General features: G+C 36.4%; 1 protein-coding gene and 1 non-coding gene across 2 annotated transcripts in view; one reads left to right on the top strand and one right to left on the bottom strand.

Moving 5' to 3' along the window:
- Nucleotides 1–22,941, bottom strand: part of RAD18 (RAD18, E3 ubiquitin protein ligase) — an 81,260-nt gene that overhangs the window by 29,023 nt on the left and 29,296 nt on the right. Inside the window, exons 8-10 of the mRNA XM_025375640.1 lie at nucleotides 22,481–22,665; nucleotides 8,579–8,655; nucleotides 7,245–7,305 (exon numbers count right to left, since the gene is read on the bottom strand). Of these exons, the coding sequence (XP_025231425.1) occupies nucleotides 7,245–7,305; nucleotides 8,579–8,655; nucleotides 22,481–22,665 (323 nt within the window). The remainder of the gene's footprint in view (nucleotides 1–7,244; nucleotides 7,306–8,578; nucleotides 8,656–22,480; nucleotides 22,666–22,941) is intronic.
- On the top strand, nucleotides 18,110–18,247 carry LOC112619928. Its single transcript, XR_003118405.1, has one exon. It is a non-coding gene; the product is annotated as a small nucleolar RNA SNORA43 (small nucleolar RNA).

Below are 22,941 nucleotides of genomic sequence, written 5' to 3'. Positions count from 1 at the left end.
AGATTTGCCATTTGGCAAGGAGTACTGTAGAGTTTAAAATCTCAGTTCTGGTGGGTATATGTCCTGAATTTACCTCTTAGAAGTTTTAAGTGGCTCAGCTAGTCGTGGGAGTGTCCATGGCTAAGTACACATTCAGCCAACTCATTTTCTTCCAGATTTTGAATACTTGGATCATTCCATCCTTAGTTCCTCTCCAAGTTTAAATGTAATCTTTTTTAGTACCAAGTCAAGCCCTTCACTCCCTGATCACTTTAACTACTCTTCTTCAGACCAGCCCTTACAGTCAGAGTGTCTCTGGGTCTGCCCAAGAACCCAGAACCCAGTGGCACAAAAGACTAAAAACAGGCTCTCTCAAGAGTAGAAAAGACTCACACCCTTCTACAGTGATGCCACTGAGATACTTCGTCCACTTTAAATCAAGAAATGAGTTTGGAGTCAGTGTTTGCCAAAGTAAAATCCCATATATTTCTTTCACCATCATACCACCTATTATAGCCAACCAGCTAAACGTGGATGAAAAACAGAGTTTAACAGTTACAGCTAATGTTCACTACAGGCTTATTCATCTAGCCCTGAACTGACTAGTGACACTTTAATTTCATGATCATAATTCTCAAATGGGCATTCAATACTGCTATACAACTCTTGCACCTTTCTCTAGTAAAATTTTCTCTACAATTCTCCAAAATATCTATCTTACACTTTTTTCTCTTCGTTCAAATATTCAACACTCCCCATGTGGCCTCTCTTAGTTGCTCTCGCACTACTTTGAAAAATATAGAATCATTCTAACAGAAACTCTGTCATCTTTCAAGCACCAGTATAACTTGTCTGTGAACTTATGATCTATTTCCCTTGTTCTTACCATGAAACAACTGTCCTTGCTATAATTAAAGGCTAACCTCTAACTTATGTTCGGGATTCCATCATGAAGCTGTGAACAGAGAGACTGTGCCTTCGAACCTAGAGTGTGAATTATGAAAACAACTCAGTAAATCCAGACCAGCATTTTTTTCTTATTGAAATAATAAAGAGAATAGAAAGTATCAGAATGCATTAAAAATGGAAAAGGCAAATACCATTTTGTGAAGCCTTTGTTTCAGTCACGTGTATGTATACAGTTAGTAGTGATATAAAATGTGTCTCACTGTGGGTTGTAGTCAAAAAGATCAGAAAGCCACTGAGTTAAATATCTCCCAATTTAAATAATAAACTTAAAAAAAAAAAAGCAAACAAAACCCTCCCTTGACCCAACACCCCTCCTCCAGCTATGACCCTATTTTTCTGCTTTCCTTTACACTAAAACCTCCCCCAAAAAGTTGTCTACCTTAATGGTTTCATTTCCTCACCTCCAATTTGGTCTCAATCAACTCTAAATACTTCTGACCTCTAAATACTTCTGAGGCTGGTCTTGTCAAGGTTTGCTGCTTCCAAGCTGTGAAACCCCTGTTCCCTTCTATCTCTGTGAAATGTAATGTTGTCTGTTCACAGCAACGTTTGGCCTAAGTCATGATTTGTTTTATCTCTATCTCAGAGATCACAGTCCTATGCTACCTGTTTGTTTCCTATTATCTGAAAAACCATTCAACATTCACCTGCTTTTCTAGGTTTTTCTTTTTTTTTTTCATGGAGGAGAGTAAATAGTCTCTGTTATTCTGTCTGGGCTAATAGAAATCTCTATTTTTATTTTTTGGAGAGGGGGAAACAGTTTTTTTTTTAATCAAAATATGTTATCTATGCTAACATGTAATGGGTTCATTGTTAATATTTTTGAAATTTCTTGGTTTTAATTTCTTCTTTGACCTATGGGCTATTTTGAAATGGATTATTTAACTTCCAAATATTTGGTGACTTTCCCAAGGGCTTTGTTACTGATTCCTAATTTAATTTCATTGTGGTCAGAGAATGTATTTTGCATGCCAAATGAATACTCAAGGTGAACTCTCTGCAGATCACTGGGTTTCTCCTTCCAGTACTCCGTCCTGCAAACTCTAACTCCTTTGGTTCCTCTGATCTCTCAGCTCTTTCTCCTTAACTTAGAGTCTCCAGGCTTTGCCTGGAATACCCACTTGCCCACACTATAGCCAGGAAACTTTAGTATAAGGTTCATCACATTTTTTGCTTACCTCTCAAGGATCCCTATCCTTTGGTGCCCAATGGCCAGTATCTTGAAAATTGCTATTTCATATACTTTGTACATTCATTTTGCTTGTTTTAGGTAAGAGAGTAAATGAAGCTATTCCATGGCTGGAAACAGACATCTCTAAGTTTTAATTGATAATGTGATACATATTAATAGATATGACCCACATAAACAAAAGCTCTTTGGTGTCCTTGAGATACAGAATGGCTGGGCTCCTGGCTAAACTCCACCGTCAAGCCTGGGACCTTGGCCCTAAGTGAAAACAGCTGACCCCATCTCGCCACCCAAATATTGCCTTTTTGGTCTGCCATGCTTCTATTGTTTGCCCACAAAAATACTTCAGCTGGCAAAGCAACACAAGCAGCTGATGCAAGCAGTCAGAGATGCAAGCTGTTGAGCATTGGAGACTACAGACAAATGCAGCTAACTTCAGATGCTGCAGCTTCAGGGAAAGACCACCTTCTTCCCACAACATCCCCTTTCCAACTCCCATCAGCTGCCAGCCATCACCCAATAAAATCCTCCACATACACTACTCTCCAATCCATTTGTGCAACTTCATTTTTCTAAGACACAGGACGAGAACTCGCGTGTTGAAAGGGCAGGGGCTAGGACGCTGCTATGGGGCCTGCACAGAGCCTGCTCCCACCAGAGAGGAGCGTCCGGCTGGTTCCAGCATGTGTTCCCTCTTGCAAGGAGTGGCCAGCAGTGGGCTGAGTGAAAGGATCTACTCCAGTTCCCGCCCACGAAGGGGATCAAGGTCCAGGGAACTATCCCATCATATGGGGGCTCATCCAGGATATGACAAAGGGTGAGCTAAATGTGGAATTGTTGGATCTATCTCTTTTCCAAGATCCTGCCACCTCTCTCTTTCCTTTGGGTAAAAGGAATGTTGATTCTGTTTCCCTTCATAGAGGTCTAGCTGATCTGAACTGGGGTAGAGATACAGTGATTAAAGGAAACCATTTCCAGAGAGCAAGAGGCTCTTATCCCAGACCCCCAACCCCCCACTATTCATTTTAAGCTTTTTTTTCTTTTCTAAGTGAGACAGTTTTTTCCCTAACCTCAGGACTTTGCTTATGATAGGGAAATGACAGAGAAGCCACCCCTGAGGTCATTAGGATGAGCCCTAATCCAATATAACTGATATGTTTATAAAAGGGGGAAATTTGGACACAGAGACACACATAGAGGGAAGATGATGTCAAGAGACATAGGGAGAAGATGGCCGTCTACAGCCAAGGAGAGAGGCCTAGAACAGATCCTTCCTGCATGGCCCTGAGAAGCTCAGGACACTTCGATCTTAGACTTCTAGCCTCCAGAACCCTGCTGACACCTTGCTCTTGGACTTCTAGCTTCCAGAACCACGAGACAATAAATTTGTTACTTAAGCCATGCAGTCTACATGCAGTACTTTGTTTGGGCAGCCCTAGTACACTGATAAAAACACATAATTAGAAATTAATTAGAAATAAGAAACTAATTAACTGCACAATAAATAATGATTATGACCATTTTATCAAAAAGTTAAACTTTTCTTATATTCTTCCTTGCTTTATTTTTTCACTTATCACTTTCTAAAATACTAGTAAAATATAAACTCCAACAAAGTAGGCTTTTTGTCTGTCTTGTTCATTCCTATATCCCTAGCTCTGAGCATAGCGTCTGGCACATGCTAAGTACTAGAAAAACTTGTTATGGCTGAACGAATGGAATAGTACTATGAAAAAACACAAGATAATGTAAGTACATATAGAAAGAAAATCTTACCTTGTCTGAGATCACAAAGGGTTTCCCAGGGAAACTACAATTGAGCTGATTGAGAGTAGGTAGTATAGATAGGGGTCAGAAGCAATTAGAGAAAGACATAGTTCCAGACAAAGAGAGAAGAGGGTAACAAATGCCCTAAAACACTGAAGGACTTGGTAAAGGAGGTAAAAGATATCCAGAGTGACTGGAATACAACGAGTAAGGGGAAGAGAAGAGGCAAGGCTAGAGAGCTCAGCAGGTCCAGATACAGGAAATAACAGACTTTACAAACTCTAGCTTAAGAGAAATGGAAAGTCCACTGAAGAATTCTTTATAACGGCAGGAGGGCAGCAAGGCAGAAATGGCAATGATGTGAAGACTCAGCAGTTCTGGAAGACAGTTTGGCTTCTGAGTATTAGGAAGGGTCAAGAGTAGATGGGGGATGACAAGAAAGCAAAGTGATATATAAGAAGTGTATGGACTCAGGGGATATTTAGAAGATAGAGACTGACAGAACTTGATGGTGAACTGAACATGGGCAGATCAAGAAAAAAAAGTAATAAATGAAAGATAAAGAATCAGAATGGCAAGCTAGTTATTAGCAACAGTGCTGGAAAGCAGAAAACAATGGAATGATACCTTTGAAAATTCGGAGAAAAGTATCTTTTCAACCTAAAGTTCTACAAACAGCCAAATTATCAATCAATAATAAAGGTGTTATTTCCTGTTATGTATGGAATGTTATATATCTCAAGAAATTCCCCTATACCAGGGGTGTCTAATCTTTTGGCTTCCCTGGGCCACACTGGAAGGAGAATTGTCTTGGGCCACACATAAAATACACTAACACTAACAATAGCTGATGACCGAAAAAAAAAGAAAAAAGAAAAAAAAAATTATCACAGTGTTTAATAAAGTTTACATATTTGCTTTGGGCTGCATTCAAAGGCCATCCTGGGCCACATGCGGCCCACGGGCCGCAGTTTGGACAAGCTTGCATACACCCTTTCTCAGGAAGTTTCCTGGAAAATGTACTCTACCAAAACAAGGCAAGAGAAGAGGGAGACTTGGAACCTGGAAGAAGTGAACCAACACAGGAAGGAGGAGAGCAGAATTCCCAGAAAGCTGGTGACAATAAATTCCAGAGGAGCAGCCATGTATTAATAGAAGGCATAAAGGGCAAGCACAGTAGACTGGAACAGGACAACAGAGACTAGGGGTGGCCCTAGGGGAGAAGTTCTTGAGAACATAATGAGTTATAATCAATGTGTGTAAATGTACTGGAAAGTGATTTACACTTCTGTTGGAAGGTTTAGAGATATGTTAGTACTAGGTAAATAGTTAAACAAATAAAAGAGAATTATTAATTATAAGAAAAACAGGGCCGGGCGCAGTGGCTCATGCCTGTAATCCCAGCACTCTGGGAGGCTGAAGCGGGAGGATCACGAAGTCAGGAGATCAAGACCATCCTGGCTAACACGGTGAAACCCTGTCTCTACTAAAAATACAAAAAATTAGCTGGGTGTGGTGGTGGGAGCCTGTAGTCCCAGCTATTCAGGAGGCTGAGGCAGGAGAATGGCATGAACCCAGGAGGCAGAACTTACAGTGAGCCAAGATCGCGCCACTGCACTCCAGCCTGGGTGACAGAGCGAGACTCCATCTCAAAAAAAAAAAAAAGAAAAAAAAGAAAAACAGAATGTTTTGATGAAAGGAATTATAACCATCTTATGCAAATTGTCTGGCTTGAGCCATAAACAGTGTATCTAACTTAATACTGATCTTACAAAAACTTATGACATAATATTTAAAGGATGGAAAGGAAGCAAAGGTAGGGCTCAGGATACATAAATGAGCTAAATCTCCACCTTTCATATTAGCACATCAATAGTTAATGTGAAATTGAAAAGCTTCAAGAAATAGCAGAAAGAATACCTTTTTATAAATTGTAAGGTAATAACCAAAAGTAGCGCCAAAAGGCTTGATAGTTGTTCCCTCTAGGGAATGGGAATAGAGGCACGTTGTTGGAGGAAGCAAGAGACTGCTCTTTTATATGATAAGCCTCATAAAAAGTAAATGATTAAAAAAACATGTAAAACAATAATAAAATGTTTAAAAGATGAAGATATATCAATGGTATAGTTAGAACCTGACACTAAATCAAAATGTATGAATAAACTAAAAGGCTAAGCATCTAAGCTTTGTGAAGCACTTGACTTTTAAGGTTTATTTTAAGGTTAAATCAATTAATTTAATACCATCTATTTAGTAAAGTTACTTTTTAGATATCTAAGTGGTGGGCAATGAATATTTTCTTGACTGTATACAGTCCAAATTTTTCTTAATATGGGATAATTATTAGATGCCACCCTTTCAGTTATTTAAATTACTTTCTCCCAATGCAAATTTTCTGGTTTCCTTATTTTCACAGGCTTTATTTTTACAGGCCAATTCAGTGTGATCATTTGATATTCTCTTTTGTTCTCCTTTCTAAAAAATCACTCTGGCATCCTAAAAGTTGATCAGAGAGGTTCACATCATACTTATCTGTCTAGCAACAGAATAATGGCGACTTTTGTTGTTCAGTCCATAATCCAAGACTCCTCTAGGGTCCTTTTCCTATTCTACCAAGGCACAGGCGATCACACCTACATCCAGTGCAGGTGTGCTTCATCCTCCTTCCCACAATATATCACTACAGAACCTGGGCCTTCAGAGTTTAAGAAATGAAGAGAGAAAAAAATTATCTTACCTCAATTAAAACACACCATGCCTGGGAATACTGATTCAGTGAACATCTATTAACCATCTACTGTTCGTCAGGCACTTAAATTTAAACTAAAAACCAACCAGTCACACAAAGAATAACAGCTATCCAATTGACAAAACCGTAATGTGTTAGCCCTAGGAAAGATATACACAAAGACATTTAAGGAAAAGGAAGTGATAAAGTTGGGAGGTTGCTAACAAGCAATAAAATGAAAACTATTTTTGGCACAAATATAGAAGCGTTGAAATCCTATACAGAAGTATTGTTACTGAGTGGCCTGAGGACAGGATAGAACCCTCATATGTTTCCATTTTAAACCCAGCTTCTTCTCACAGAGATGCTCTGAGAGCAGCTAATTAATATTTGCAAAGCTCAAAGTAGAATGCTAGTCATAAAAACAAAAAAGCAGGCACATAAAATACAAAAAAAGTCACTAAGTAACACCCAATTAAAATTCAGTCTCTTAAGTAATGTTAACAAAAGTTTGAATTGAACCTTAATATAAAACATTATCCTGAAAAAATTACTTAAGATGAAAAACAGCAACCGAAGCTCTTTACAAATAAAAAAAGTCACGCAACTTACGATATTTACTGTGAATTTCATCTATTTCCTTTTCTGTTTGGTCCTTTGTAAAAACCATTACCTAAAATAATCACAAAAAGTCTGAATAAAAATCTCCCCAAAATGATAAAAAGGGAAATATTACAAACTTTCAAATCTCAAATGTGAGTGTTTAAAATAGAGGAAAATGATCTGTCATCTGTTTTATATAGACCTAGGAAGAATCATTCCTACGGACTTCCCTTAAATACCAGAAACAGTATACATTTTACTCATTATTTTTTCCTATCAGTTGAAAATGCAACATGATTCAATTATATATTAACAAAATAATAAATTTTCTATTTTCAATATTTAATTTTCCACATTCATTAATACAACAGGCAATATTTGAAACCAGAAGACTGACGACACTTAGCTGACTATCAGTAAGGCTGATCTTCTTGTCTGCCTTCTCTCTTTCCAACCTAACTTCTCCAGGTCATTATAGAAAAGTAGTATGTATAGAAAATGCAGTAATACAAAACACAGTAAGTTAAATTTCCAGGTCCACTTTTTAAACCTCAGACTTAAAAGATCAGAAATCTACTTCCATAATTCACTACAGTTCCCATCTTACCGTTAGCACACAGGTAATAACAGGGTCAATGTAAATCCCATTTTTGTTCCTACTTATTTGGCTATAAACTTACTTTCTTAAGGTAACCATTGCTTTCCTTACACACACACTACAGATGGCCTACAAAAAAAAAGAAGTCTACTTGGAAGAGACCAAAACACTTCCTCCAGTGTCACAGGACACAATGACTATTTTCTTCACTGGTATCCTGTCTTCAAGTTTGGGGCCATCAAGCTAGTGGAAGGCAACAGTGAAGAATTTTAGGTCTCTGATTCTCTCAAAAGCTCAAGAGAATACTCCATCCTCAAATTACTTAATTTATCCTCTTACAATTACTTAACATGTCCATAAGTATAATCATAGAATTGCAGAATGCCAGAGCTAACAAGGAATCATAGAGATCCCTAGCGGTAGCTTAGAGGTCCTTAGAGGCAGTTTATCGAACACAACCAGCAGAGAAAGGACCAGTATCAAAGCTGCCTGATGCACAGGCATAGGCATTTTCTATAGAACTCTAGCTCATGAACAAACTCTACTTTGAATTGCATGTTGTACTAGAAGACTGCTAAGTACAATCAAATATTGTCCTAAAAGGAGTTGCAAGTAAATCATAATACACTAAGTGGAAATGTTTTAGTAAATGAACAAATTAAATAATGGTTGCTTTAATTTTTGTTGGGTATTAAACTTTCTTTCTTCATTTCTATCCAGATACTGAAATAGCCCATTAACATACACTTTCATTGAGTTTACTAGCTTCAAGACGCATCCTAGTCTTCTCCATATTTTCGATTTCTTGAACTATTTCAGCAGCTGTTAAAATAAGAAAATAACCACTAGGTTAATTACTTTTTTTTTAAATCACTGTACAGTAATTATTTAAGTTATTAACACTAGAAGATGGGTGACAGGTATATGTGAACTCCCTGATCTATTTTTACAATTTTTCTGTGAATCAATTACCATTTCAAAACAAAAGGTTAAAAAAAAACATGAAATTAAAACACTGAACTCTTACACATGCACATGTTGTTCAACATATAACCAGAAGAGTAAAGTCAAGTCACTTTGCTTTCTCCTTTGAATATATAGGTCTAAACAGAAGTCTCAATGAAATATGAAAATTAATTTTTTAGTGTGAGTTCAATTATTAGGGGATGTCTGCTCAAATTCCAATGTACTAAATGCAGTACAACAGGCTACTGTTCAAGGAGAGAGAAAGGTCTACAAATACCAGGAAAAATGTTCTTGCCTCCAGAACCTTTGTCTGTAGGTATGGTTACCAATTACACACATAAAAGAGATCTGGAATACACCCTGTCACACATTAAATGCCTTTGAATGCAAACAGCACAGAATTTGCAAATGCTATCTTTCTGCATCCAAAGTCAATACATTAAAACTGAAATGCATATGGTATGAAATAAAAATTTACAATCCCTTACACTCATTTATACTTAAAAATTATATCTGGAATTTGCTTCAAAATAATCCATGGAAAAAAGGGCGTAAATGGTAGATAAAACAACATTAAGATGGTGTGATAATTGTTTAAGCTGCGTAGTAGGCATATGGGGAAATCAGTAAACTCTTTTCTCTATTTCTGTATGTTTGAAATAATCCCCTATACAGTTTTATTTTTTTTAAACCACAGACCTTATGAGGATCATTTAAGAATGCAACTGTCTCAATATAAAGTTTATGTTTTCCAAGCACTGAGAGGTACCTTTTGCCTCCCTGATATTGTAAAACCAGTAGAAACAATGTAAACAATCTCCCTGTGAACATGACCAGCTAGTGGTTCTCTCCTTTCCAAAATGAGTCATGGAATAACATGAAAAACACAGGGACCATCTGCATTCTATCCAATCCATTAATACAAGTATCACTAAAGATAAAGAACATCTGGCATATCCTCTTCTAAGATATTAAGAAAACTATATTAGGATTCGGTAGAATTTAGTGGCTTAAATCTTTTTCAGGGAGATTTCTGATTCTGTTTAGGTTGTAGAGAGCTATAAATAATGTCACTCTCACCCTAATGACGAGAAAAAGCTGGATAATTTATAAAACTATAATTTTTCTTGAATCCATCAGAGCTAAAGTAAGACGGCAATCAACTACCTTGAAACCTAAAGAAAGATGAGTGCCTTAAAGGAGAGGGGGATCATGAGCGCTGGTTGACATAGGGCAGTACACACGAGAAAAATTGGTACCACTCTATCTCTGGGTAAGATCTCAGCTAAACTTTTTGATAAACTGCAAAAGGCCAAGGGTGAGCTACCATGAAAATATAAAAACCCTGGGTGGCTTGGACACAAGGGGCATCACGTCCATTTGCAGGCTATTTTCTTTTCTTTTTTTTTTCTTTATTTTTTGAGACGGAGTCTCGCTCTGTCGCCCAAGCTGGAGTGCAGTGGCATGATCTCGGCTCATTGCAAGCTCCGCCTTCTGGGTTCACGCCATTCTCCTGAGTCAGCCTCCCAAGTAGCTGGGACTACAGGCGCCCGCCACCATGCCCAGCTAATTTTTTGTATTTTTAGTAGAGATGAGGTTTCACCGTGTTAGCCAGGATGGTCTCGATCTCCTGACCTCGTGATCTGCCCGCCTCGGCCTCCCAAAGTGCTGGGATTACAGGCGTGAGCCACCGTGCCCAGCCTTGCAGGCTATTTTCTACAGACCTCAGTGGGCACTCACAAGAGTCCTCAGTCTCTCTGTAGCTCACTGGGGAAGGGCAGGAAATTAGAAAAGATCTCCCTCCAGATCCAATTCTGGCAAAAGAGAATCACCCCCACTGCAGGACGGACATGAAGCCCCAATCACATCTTTATCCCTGAAGAAAAAAAGCATTAAGCCACTGACGAAAGGTCAGCAAAAATGTTATCCCCAGAGCATAGGTTGCTGAGGGAAGTAAACAAAAACAAACAAACAAAAAACCCCCTCTACCCCTCAGGAGGACCAGGAAACCATTCTGGGCCCTGCCCCGTGGAGGATCTCTGCCTCTGGCAGTGGGAGAGGGGCAGGATTGCTGAAAGAGCCCCACCCCTGAGATGCAGGATTGAAAGACCTGCCTAAGACTGAAGCTAAATCAGAGTAACAGAGAACCCTCCTTTTCTCCCTACCACAAACCTAGCATGATCCAAGTGATACGTAACAGCAATCTACTTCTAGGAGAGAAATGAACATGGAGAGAGACCCTCTCTGAGGCACAGGCTCATAGGGAAAACCTAAGTTGTGAGTGATATATAGGTACATTAAAAAAAAAGAGTCTGGCACCTCAGACTCTTACCTACAATGTCTGGCTTTCAAGGAAAACTTAAACATGAAAAAGCAAGCAAATAATGATTAAGATGATAAAGGATCATCTTTATCAATACACATGAACAGATAGGGCATTTCTGTAGAAATTACTTCAATAGAAATCCTTTCTTTTAGAAAGAATAATATGGAAATGTTAGATATATAGATAGAGATACATAAAACCAACACAGTAACAGATAACTTGACTCAGCTAAGGAAAGAATCAGTGAGCCTAAAATTGGATTGGTATTATCCAATCTGAAACACAGAGAGAAAAAAAAGGAAAAAGAAAAAAAGAAAAAAACTGTAACAGAACAGCGCCTCTAAGAGCTATAGGACAATATCAAGAAATATAACATACACATAATAGAAATCACAGAAGAAGAAAGAAGGGAAGAGAAGAAATTGTTGAAGAACTAATGTCTAGAATTTGCCAAATATAAGAAAGACACCAAACCACAAATGCAAGAATCTCAAAGATCAAGCAACACAGATATAAAAACAAACCAAAAATGACAACAACATGCACATAGACACAAAGAGAAAATCATGCAGCCATCAGAGGAAAAAGATACATTATAAAAAGAAAAATCAAGAATTACATTACACTTCTCATCAGAAATTATTCAAGCCAGATAACAATAGAGTGACATCTTTAAAGCATTGGAAAAAAGCCTCCCAATCCAGAATTCTAATGAAAATATCTCTCAAAAGTGAAAGACAAAAACGTTCTGAAGCTAAGAGAAAGTATTATTAGCAGCCCTCCATTACAAAAAGTATTAAAACAAGTTCTTCAAGTAGAACCAGAGAGAAACTTACCTAAGAAGTGAAAACTGGTGAAAATGGTAAACATGAAGATAAGTATGAAATACACTTTTTTCTTATTTTTAACTACTCTAAAAGATAACTGTTTAATGGACAAACAATAGCAACGTATTGTGTTAATAGTATATGTAAAAGGAGTTCATGACAATAACAGTACAAACAATTAGGAGTTGGGAGTATACTGTTAAAAGTTTCTTACAAGTGAGGCTGTATAATTACTTGACTGTAACTAATGAAAGATGTACACTGCAAACCCTAGAGAGACCACTAAAATTTTTTGAAAAAGAGGTAAAGTAATAAGGCAATAATAGAAATAAAATATAATAATAAAAAATGCTCAATCCAAAAGACAGCAAAAAAAGATAACAAAAAGGAGATGGAACAAAGAAAAAAACAGCAAGATATTAAATTCAAAGCCTACTGCATCAGTATTTCATTAAAGAAATGGTTTTAAAGCACCAATTAAGAGGCAGAGAATGTCAGATTGGATAAAAAAGCAAGACCAAACTATATACTATCAAAAATAACCCATTTTAAATAAAAAGATAGATTAAAAATAAAAGTATGGAAAGAGATGTCTCATGTAAACAGTCATGAAAAGAAACCTGGAGGAGCTTTATTAATATGAGGCACAACAAGCTCCAGAACAATGAATGTTATTAGGGATAAAGAAAGAAATGAGGGGCCGGGCGCAGTGGCTCATGCCTGTAATCCCAGCAGTTTGGGAGGCCGAGGCGAGTGGATCACCTGAGGTCAGGAGTTCGAAACCAGCCTGACCAACATGGTGAAATCCCATCCCTACTAAAAATACAAAAATTAGCAGCGCATGGTGGCTCATGCCTGCAGTCCCAGCTGCTCGGGAGGCTGAGGCATGAGAATCACTTGAATCCAGGAGGAGGAGATTGCAGTGAGCTGAGATGGTGCCATTGCACTCCAGCCTGGGCAACAAGCGTGAAACTCCGTCTCAAAAAAAGAAAAAAAAGAGGGAAATTATACCGTGATGAAGGGTCAAGTTACCAAGAAGACATAACAATCTTAAAAGTGTTTGCTCCTAAAACAGAAATTTAAAATACATTAAAAAGTATTTCTTGTTCCAAACAAGATGGATTAGACTCATTTCTCCACTAAGTATAACTAAAAACCCCGATATATAACTGACAACTGTAAGAGAACTCTGGAAAGTAGAAAGAGGAAGATGGACTGGCTAAGACCTCAGCATGTGAGGAATGACACTGTGGTGAGTTCCCTGAGGTGTCTTTGTATTCTGTATCTTATAGACTAGGCTCTGGAAAAGCCCAGAGACATCAAGAGGAACAGACAAAAAAGCTTCAAGAAAAATCTACTCTTTCTAAGCAAAGGACTGAAAAAGAGGGTGCCCAGAAACCTTCTTGATAATACTTGACCTACCCAAGCAAAACACTGCTGATGCTCCCTGCCCTTGGCAGTATTATCAGAGAGCAAGTGGGGAGCGTGGACTTCTGCCCATTAACCAGAGGTGGAAGGGGTCCTAGTGCAGGATGTCCTCCCATAGCAACAGTGTCGGTCTAGTGAGGAGCTCAGACTTCTACCCCCCATCCAATGATGGCAGGTGACAACTGCACCCTCTCAACTAATAACTGAGGAGAGAATATCAAAGAGAAGGAACCTGGAGAAAGAATTCCTTCAGCCTGTGTAGAGCATCCCCGACCAACATGTGAAATTGTTTACAATTAATATGCCAAAAGGTTTGAAAACTGAACCACAGTGTGGAATATCAGGTATTCACAACAGTCTCCAGGTAGCAATTAAATAAAGTGGACCAAAATAACATTTCAAGGGATCCGGGAACTAAATCATCATTAGAACCACAGCCTACAAAAGCAGGCCAGGATCTGCATGCTAAACTTAAACAAGATGACTTTCTGCTAAATTAGAATTTTTAAATAGAACCTAGAATGTCATTAGAATACAAAAAATACTCAAAATACAATTGAAAAAAAACTTGACATACTAAGAATCAGGAAAATCATGACTCGAATGAAAAAAGACAGGATGCCAATACCTGAGACAACCCAGTTGCTGGAATCATCTGACAAGAATTTTAAACCTACCATCATAAAAATGATCCAACAGGCAGTTAATGCTCTGGAGACAAAACAAAACTGCTACTGTATGAAATACTTTTGAAAGCCTTGAAACATGTAAGTGTACATGCATTTACATGTATACCTATGCATACATGCATGTGTATGTATATTTGTATCCATGTGTGCATATGTATATATATGAGCATAGCTGGTAGCCATATCTTGGTTTCACCAATAGAAAGGACCAGAGCTCCTCAGAGAAATGGCTGATTTCAGGGCTGGGATATGGAACAGCAAGAAAAGCCTGCAATATGTTGTTATGTTAGAAATAAGAAAATGGTAATGAAAATAACGGGGGTATGTCATGAGGACAGGAATTAGAATGAAGACGCTGCTGCTGGCCAAACCTGGAAAAATACAAACACAAAACTAATTAAGAGAAGTAATGAGTTAAAAATCTGTGAATCTATATCCATAAGAGACAAATAAAACAATAAGGCAGAGGGAAGGGTTCTTGTTTTCAGAATCATGCCAAGTATCAATTAGCAAGTGTGAAAGGAATGCTAAAGTTGAAAAAATCATCATTTTGCAACTATCACAGAAAAGATTAGTTTAGATAAAAATTACCAAAGGATGCTAAATATAGGGGTGAAATCTTAATAAGGTAGAGAATAGCTTCATAGCGTTGAAGTGTCTCTGCAGACTTATTAGTAGCAAGGCAGCAGATGTAAAGTATAAATGAGGGAGAATCTGGCCAGGTGATCAAGCCTGATATCACAAATGAGGGGTACACAGATGTCAAATGGCTCCAGATGTAATATTCTGAAGACAAAACATCACTTATATAGTATTCTGGCCAGGAATGCATAACCTGAATTTTCTGCCAGAATGAGAACATTTTACTTGAAAAACACACACACACACAACAAAGACTGTATTCTTTTAAAAGGCCAGTGTCATAAAGGACAAAGGCTGAGGAATTATTTCAGGTTGAAAGAGATTGAAAAGATATTACCACTAAATGCAATATGTGCTCCAAAACTGGATCATGTACTGCAGGAAAAAAAAATCTACAAAGGTTATTATGGGGTCCACTGACAAAATTGAATAGATGAACAAAAGTATTATAACAGTTAAATTTACTACAAGTACTAACGACAGTGGCAAAAAAAGTGAATCTTTTTTCTTAAGAAATAATACAAGGACGTATTTAGGAATAAAGAGTAAACACTATATAACTTATTCTCAGACAAAGAAAAAAATATGTGTGTAATTATATGGACACATACATTCACAGAAAAAGAGAGACAGAGGAACAAAGTAATTCATAAAGCAAATGAGGCAAAATGCTAACAATAGGTGAATCTGTACAAATGGTATAGTCTATGCATTGATTATGATGGTCTTTCAACTTTCCTATAAATTTCCAAATAGAAAGTTTTTTAAAAGAATGCAAAATCAAGACTTTTTCAGACAAACAGAAGCTGAGAGAATCTGTCTCAACAGCACATCTGCACTACAAGAAATATTGAATAATCCAGGCACGATGTTCATGCCTGTAATCCCTGCACTTTGGAGGGGCTAAAGCAGGTGAATCTCTTGAGGCTAGGAGTGCAAGATCGGCCTGGGTAACATAGTGAGACCCCGTCTCTACAAAACAAACAAAAATTAGCTGGGCATGGTGGCATGTAGTCCTAGCTACCTGGCAGGCTGAAACGGGAGGATTCCTGAAGTCCGAGGCTGCAGTGAACTATCATTGCGCCACTGTACTCCAGCCAGGGTGACAGAGCAAGATCCCGTCTTAAAAAAAAAAGAAAAAAAGAAAAAGAATGAACGAATAAAGTTTTTCAGGAAATGTCCAAACACTATGGAAATCAAGAAAAAAAAAAGAAGTTTTTCAGGCAAAAGAAAATGACACCAGATGAAAACCTAGATCTACACAAAGAAATAAAGAATGCTGAAAATGGTAAATGTGCAGGTAAATATAGACCTTCTTTTCCATTTTTATTTAGTTTAAAGCAAAAATAGTAACAAGGTATTATAGAGTGTTTAAAATACGTAGAAGAAAAATTTATGACAACAATAGTACAAAGATTGAAAGTCATAAGGTCCTTCCATTACACATGAAGTAGTATACTATTAACTGAAGGTAGACTGAGATAAGTTAAAAATGCATATAGTAAACTAGAACAATCACCCCTACAAAAAAAAAGAAGTATAGCTCATAAAATGAAGATAACATAAAAAAGTAAACAATACTTAGTTAATCTAAAAGAAAGCAGGAAATGAAGAAAAAACAAAAGAATGATAGAATAGCAAACAAGCACGATGGCAGATATAAACCGAACCAAATAGAATAAATGAAATTAAAATAGTTTAAACCCTACAATGTAATGGTAGAGCATGTCAAATTAAGTTAAAAAAGAAAATCCAAACCATATATGGCTTATAATAAAACACAGTTTAAATATAATGATACAATAGATTTAAAGAAAAATGAAATAAAGTAGTTGCTACACTCATATTAGATAATTTTTGAGACAAGGAATATTACCAGAGACAAAGACATATATGCCATAATAATAAACAGGCTAACTAATCAAGAAGATACATAATAATACTAAGAGATTCAAAATATAACAAAACTGAAAATATTGACAGGAAAAATGAAAAATCTATAAATATAGTTGGATATTTCAAAAAGCTTGTCAGTAATTGATAGAATCAGTAAACAGAGTATCAGCAAGGATGCTGAAGACTTGAATACACTATCAAGCAAATTTACATAACATTTACAGATCACTGCACAAAAATAAATGAGTACTGACCACAGACAAACCTTGAAAACATTACACTAAGTGACAGAAGTTAGTTTATAAAAGGCCACATGTTATATGATTCCACTTAAATGGAATATCCAGAACAGACAAATCTATAGAGACAGAAAGTAAATTAGTGGCTATTTAGGGCTGGAAGGGTTGGTAGAAAATGATGCTAATGGATACTGGGCTCTTTTCAGGGTAACAAATGTTCTAAAATTTAATGTGATGATAGTTGTACAACTCTGTGAATATACTGAAAACCACTGAACTGTATACATACTTTAGGTGGGTATGAATTATATCTCAGTATTATATTAATTATATTTCAATAAACTGAATAAAACTCAATGTTATAAATATATCACAGAATAAATAAAAAATATAATCATCTCAATAGATGCAGAATAAGAAATTGACAATTCAACACACCTTCATAATTCTCAATAAACTAGGAAGGGAAGAAATGTCCTCAACTTCATAAAAGGCATCTATGAAAACCTATCACACTTAATAGTGAAAGACTAAATGCTTTACCTGTAAGATTGGGGTATTCCAGAATTAAAAGAACATATATTGATGCAATAATATTATCACTCAAATGATTTTTGAAGGCAATCATTCTTCCTTCTAGGGAGACAGAACCTTGAAAACTCAGAGGAAAGTTAGAGATCCTTTCTTAAAAAATTCATTAAAAAAAAAAAGATTGGAGAAAGGAAAGGATATTTGCCCACACCACTTTTATTTCACATTGCACTGGAGGTTCTAACCAATGCAACTAACCAAGGATAGAAAGACAAAAGGCATATCGACTGAAAAAAATAAATAAATAAAACTGTTTTTATTGGCATGCAACTTGATTGTGTATAGAAAAATCCTATGAAATCTATAAAAAAGCAATTAGAAACATGTGAGTTTCACTAGTTAATAGTATACAAGTAAATATACAAAAATCAGTATATCAACATGACTCTTTAAAATAGTAATAAACAATGAGAAATAAAAATTTTAAAACCACTCACAATAGCACCAAAAGACATGAAATATTTAAGGATACATTTAACAAAATACATGGAACACATGTACATAAAAAACTAGACAGCACTATTGAGAGAAATTAAAGGAGGCCTAAAGAGACATACCATGACTGTGCATTAAAAGTCTTAACATTGTTAAGGTATCAATTCTAAGCTGATCTATGTAATCTCACTCAAAATCCCAAAAGGTACACACTAATAAACTGACTGCCCTGCAGATGCTGTCCTGGACCTGCCAGCAGCACAGATGCAGACGCTCTGCTATGCCTGTAACATCAGGGCAAAGTGAAAGTGGCTATTTCTACACTCAGTGTTCAGAAAACAGTGAACAACAAGAATGGATAACAGCCTGACATTTCTTAGGGGAAAAACAACAACAACAAAACTGAGTCTAACATTTATGTGGAATTGCAAAGGACCTAGAACAATTTTGAGAACACAGTTGAAGGACTTATACTACCTGATAATTTTAAGACCTACTATAAAGTTACAGAAATCAAGAGTGTGTCATGAGTGAGAGGACAGATAACTAGATCAGTGGAACAGAATAGATTCTAGATAGATTCACATGCTATATACACGGCTGACAGGTTTTTAACAATGGTGGCAAAGTAATTCAATGGGGAAAGGATAATCTTTTTAACAAACGGTGCTGAAAAACTAGATATACATATTTTTTAAATAAACCTTGACATTTACCTTCCACCATACAGAAAAACTAAATGAAAATGGATCATAGATTTAAATATAAAAGCTGAAATTATAAAACTCCTAGAAAATAACACAGGAGAAAATCTTTGTGATCTTAGGATGAACATATATTTTGTTGACATGCAACACAACTGTATACATAAAAAATCATGAAATGATACACAAGAAGCATAAATCATAAAAAAAGTAAACTAAATTTCATCAAAATTAAAACTCTCTGCTCTTCAAAGACATCATTAAGAAAATGACAAGGTAAGCCACATACTAAGATAAAATAGTCACAACACATATATTTAACAAATTCAGTATCCAGAATATATAAATAACTTACAAATCAATAAAAAGAGTTAAGGGGCAGAATATTTCAACCAAGCCTTTATCAAATAAAATATATAAGTAACAAATAAAAATATCAAAACACAGGGGACATCACTAGTCACAGGAACATGCAAATTAAAACCATCATGAGATACCACTACTACACATCGGTTAGAATGGCTAAAATTAAGAAGAATGAAAATACTAAGTGTTAGAAGGGTGTGGCAAAAGTGGGACTCTCACAATGCAAAATGGTTCAGTCATTTGAAAAACCGTATGGCAGGTTCTTATAGTTACATTTACCGTATGACCAGCAATTCCACTCCACCCAAGAGAAATGAAAACATATGGTTACATAAAGATCTGTGAACCCATGTTCATAATAGCTTTACTGATAATAAAAAAACTGGACACAGTCCAGTTGTCCATTAACAAGCAAAGGGATATACAAATTGTGGCATGGCTATGAAGCAGAACACTGCTTGGCAATAAAAAATAAATGCACTGGCCAGGCACGGTGGCTCATGCCTGTAATCCCAGCACTTTGGGAGGCAGAGGCGGGTGGATCACAAGGTCAGGAGTTCGAGACTAGCCTGGTCAATATGGTGAAACCCCGTCTCTAATAAAAATACAAAAATTAGCCCGGCATGGTGGTGGGTGCCTGTAGTCCCAGCTACTCGGGAGGCTGAGGCGATTCGCTTGAACCTGGAAGGCTGAGGTTACAGTGAGCTGAGATCATGCCATTGCACTCCAGCCTGGCCGACACAGAGACTCTGTCTCAAATAAATAATAAATAAATAAATAAAATAAAAAATAAATGCACTACTGGTAAAAGCAACATGGAAAAATCTCAAAAGTACGCTAAGTGACAGAGGCCATATGTAAAAGGCTACATACTATACAATTTGTGTAATTTCATTTATGTGACAGTATAGAAAAGGTAAAATTATAGGGACAAAAAAAGAGATCAGTGTTTCCTAAGGTCTTAGAGTAAAAGACGGAATATACAGCAAAGGGGCATTGGAACTTTCGCTGATGAAGGAAATGTTCTACATTTCAATTAGAGCAATGGCTAAATACAATATACATTTGTCAAAATTCACCTAACTATACACTTTTAAAGGATGTATTACATTGTAAGTAAATTATACCTCAATAAAAAGGGCACACACAAAAAGTGACATGACATTGAATATAAGGAAACTATACAAAAATCAGTTGTATTTTTCTATACAAGCAACTAATAAAAACTGACATTTTTAGAACAAAACATCATGTACAACTGCATCAAAAATATCAAAGAATAACTCTTTAAAAAGATGTGTGAGATCTTCACACTGAAAACTGCAAAACATTGACAAAAATCAAAGACAAAAAAAGGGATAAACCCTATTCATGAATTGGAAGACTCAAATACTGTACAGATATCAACTATCCCAAAATTGATCTATAAATTCAATATAATCCCAATTTAAAAACTTATATGGAAATACAAAATGCCTAGAAAAAACAAGGCAACCTCAATAAACGAAACTGGAAGAACTATATTACCAGACAGCAAGACCTATCATAAATTACTTATAAAGTACTTAAAACACACATTATTTATCCTGCACAAGGGTAAATAATAGCCCAATGGAATGAAACAATGTCCAGGCCTACACATGTACAATTAGCTGATTCTCAGTCAAGACTTCTGGCAATTCAGTGGGAGAAGGGATGGCATTTCCATAAGTGGTGCTGCACCAATTGGTTATTCATATGGGAAAAAAAAAGACAATCTTGTCCTCTACCTCACAACACATGCTAAAATCAATTCCAGATAAACTGTACATCAAAATTTAGGAGAAAGAACAATAAAATTTTAAAAGAAAATAAGAGACAATCCACATGATCTTGAAGTAGGCTAAGGCAAAGCACTGATCCAAAGGAAAAATGTAATGAATTGGACTATTTTAAGAACTTCTACTCTTCAAATGATGCCATTAAGAGAGTGAAAAGGTGAAATTAGAAATATACATACATACAGCAAAAGATTTTTATCCAGGAAATTTCAGTTACTCCCACAAATAAGAATAAAAATAGACCCACAGCACAGAAGAATTGGACATAGATTTAAACAGGTATTTCACCAAAGAGGACATCCAGATGGCCAACAAGCATATAAAAATGTGCTGAACATTATGTCATTAAGGAAATGCAAATTAAAACAAAAAGGTACTACCATGGACCCACCAGAATGGCTAAAATGGAGAGTTAACAATGGTGATGTTGTAAAGGGTGCAGAATAACTGACACCCTCATATCTTCCTGATGAAAGTGTACACGACTACTGAATTTGGGGCTGTATTCATTAAAGCTGAACATCTGCAAATATATAACACCAATTCCATTCCTGTATATATATAGATCCAACAGCAACATGCACCTATGTGCACCAAAAGATATATAAAAGACTATTCATAGCAGCATTATTGTTAATAGAGAAAAAGTGGAAAAAAGTGAAATGTTTACTAAACACTCAATGGATAAGATGATACGTTTATACAATGGAATACCAGATAGCAACAAAAATGAAAAAAATCACGACCATATAAAAAAACATGAATTAATATTATAATGTTGCACAAATGAGGGCAGGCACAAAAGAATACATAAGCTATTGTCCCATTTATTTAAAGATCAAACATAGGCAAAATGAACATATGGGGTCAGAAGTCAAGATAGTGGTCAAATGTGAGAATGAAGTAGTGAATGGGAGGAGGCAGACAGGGCTTTTCGGATGCTGGTAGTGATCTCAGTAGGGGCTACAATGACATTTCACTTTATGAAATTTACTTTGTGATAATTCACCAAACAATACACTTAAAATTTGTGTGTTTTAATGTTTGCATGTTATTCTCCAAGTTTTTAAAAATTAGACAATTCTATGTGTTAACAGAAAGAACTCCAATATATGTGTGTGGTTTAATGAAAAGAAACAACCATTAAATAGTGCACTACACAGAATACTACCATTTTGTAAAAACAGTAATGAAAAGGATATATGTTTGTGTACTATAATCATAATGGCAACATTTACTGAAAGCTAACTACTTGCTAAGGTACTGTGCTAGGCACTTTTCATGCCTTTTATCATTTATTCCACTCCACATTATGAAGTAGGTAGTATTATAACCCTTATTTTATGAATGAGAAAACTGAGGTACAGAGATATCAAGTAACATGCCCATGGTCACCAAGCCATAAAGCTGAAAAACGGGCACTGTAACCCAGGCTCTCCAGATCTACTCTTCCCCACCACACTCTCCCTAGATAGGCACATGAGAAACTGGCAATGGGGTGCCTCTGAGAAGGGATCTGGGGATTAGAAGGCAAGCTGAGAGGAAGGCTGGCTTATCATAGCATACTCTAGGTACCTTTTGAAGGAATACATTTGCATGTCTTATCTATTATCTAAAAAGTACTTATTTACAATATTTTTCTATGGTCTATAATTTCTGATTTATACAAAATTGCTTTATCCACAAGGTAAGCATAACTCACTGTTTTATTACTTTACCTGATTTAGGATGCAAAGCATCACACTGGGCATTGTACATGTGTACAAATTCTTGGTGCCTTTTAATGAGCTGTTGTTTATTTCCTTGAATAGATAATCCATGCTCTTTTAGCTTTTTCTTTAAATCACGATCAGAGAGCAAATTATATACAGTTTTGGGCAGCGGTTTCCTTTTGTGAACAGAACTGAAAAGGGGGGAAGATCCCTGATGATTATTGTGAATTATCAAATGCTTTTCATGTAAAATGGCAAACACATTCTGATTCAACAACTGGGTGCCTGGAAAAATAGTAGAACCATTAGATTACAAAAGGGAGAGAAAAACCAAGTTTGCAGATAAAGCTGAGTGTCTGACATGATGCATCTGAGGTGCTGGTGAGATATTCAGACACAGGGGCCTAGGTGGCACCAGAAGTGAGAGACTTGGGTCTCAAAAAGATGTCAGACCTAAAGAGGCACAC

Source organism: Theropithecus gelada, chromosome 2 (assembly GCF_003255815.1).
Source record: "Theropithecus gelada isolate Dixy chromosome 2, Tgel_1.0, whole genome shotgun sequence".
Taxonomy (NCBI): Eukaryota; Metazoa; Chordata; class Mammalia; order Primates; family Cercopithecidae; genus Theropithecus; species Theropithecus gelada.
The sequence above is the reverse complement of the archived record's forward strand: the minus strand, read 5'-3'. Positions and strand labels throughout refer to the sequence as shown.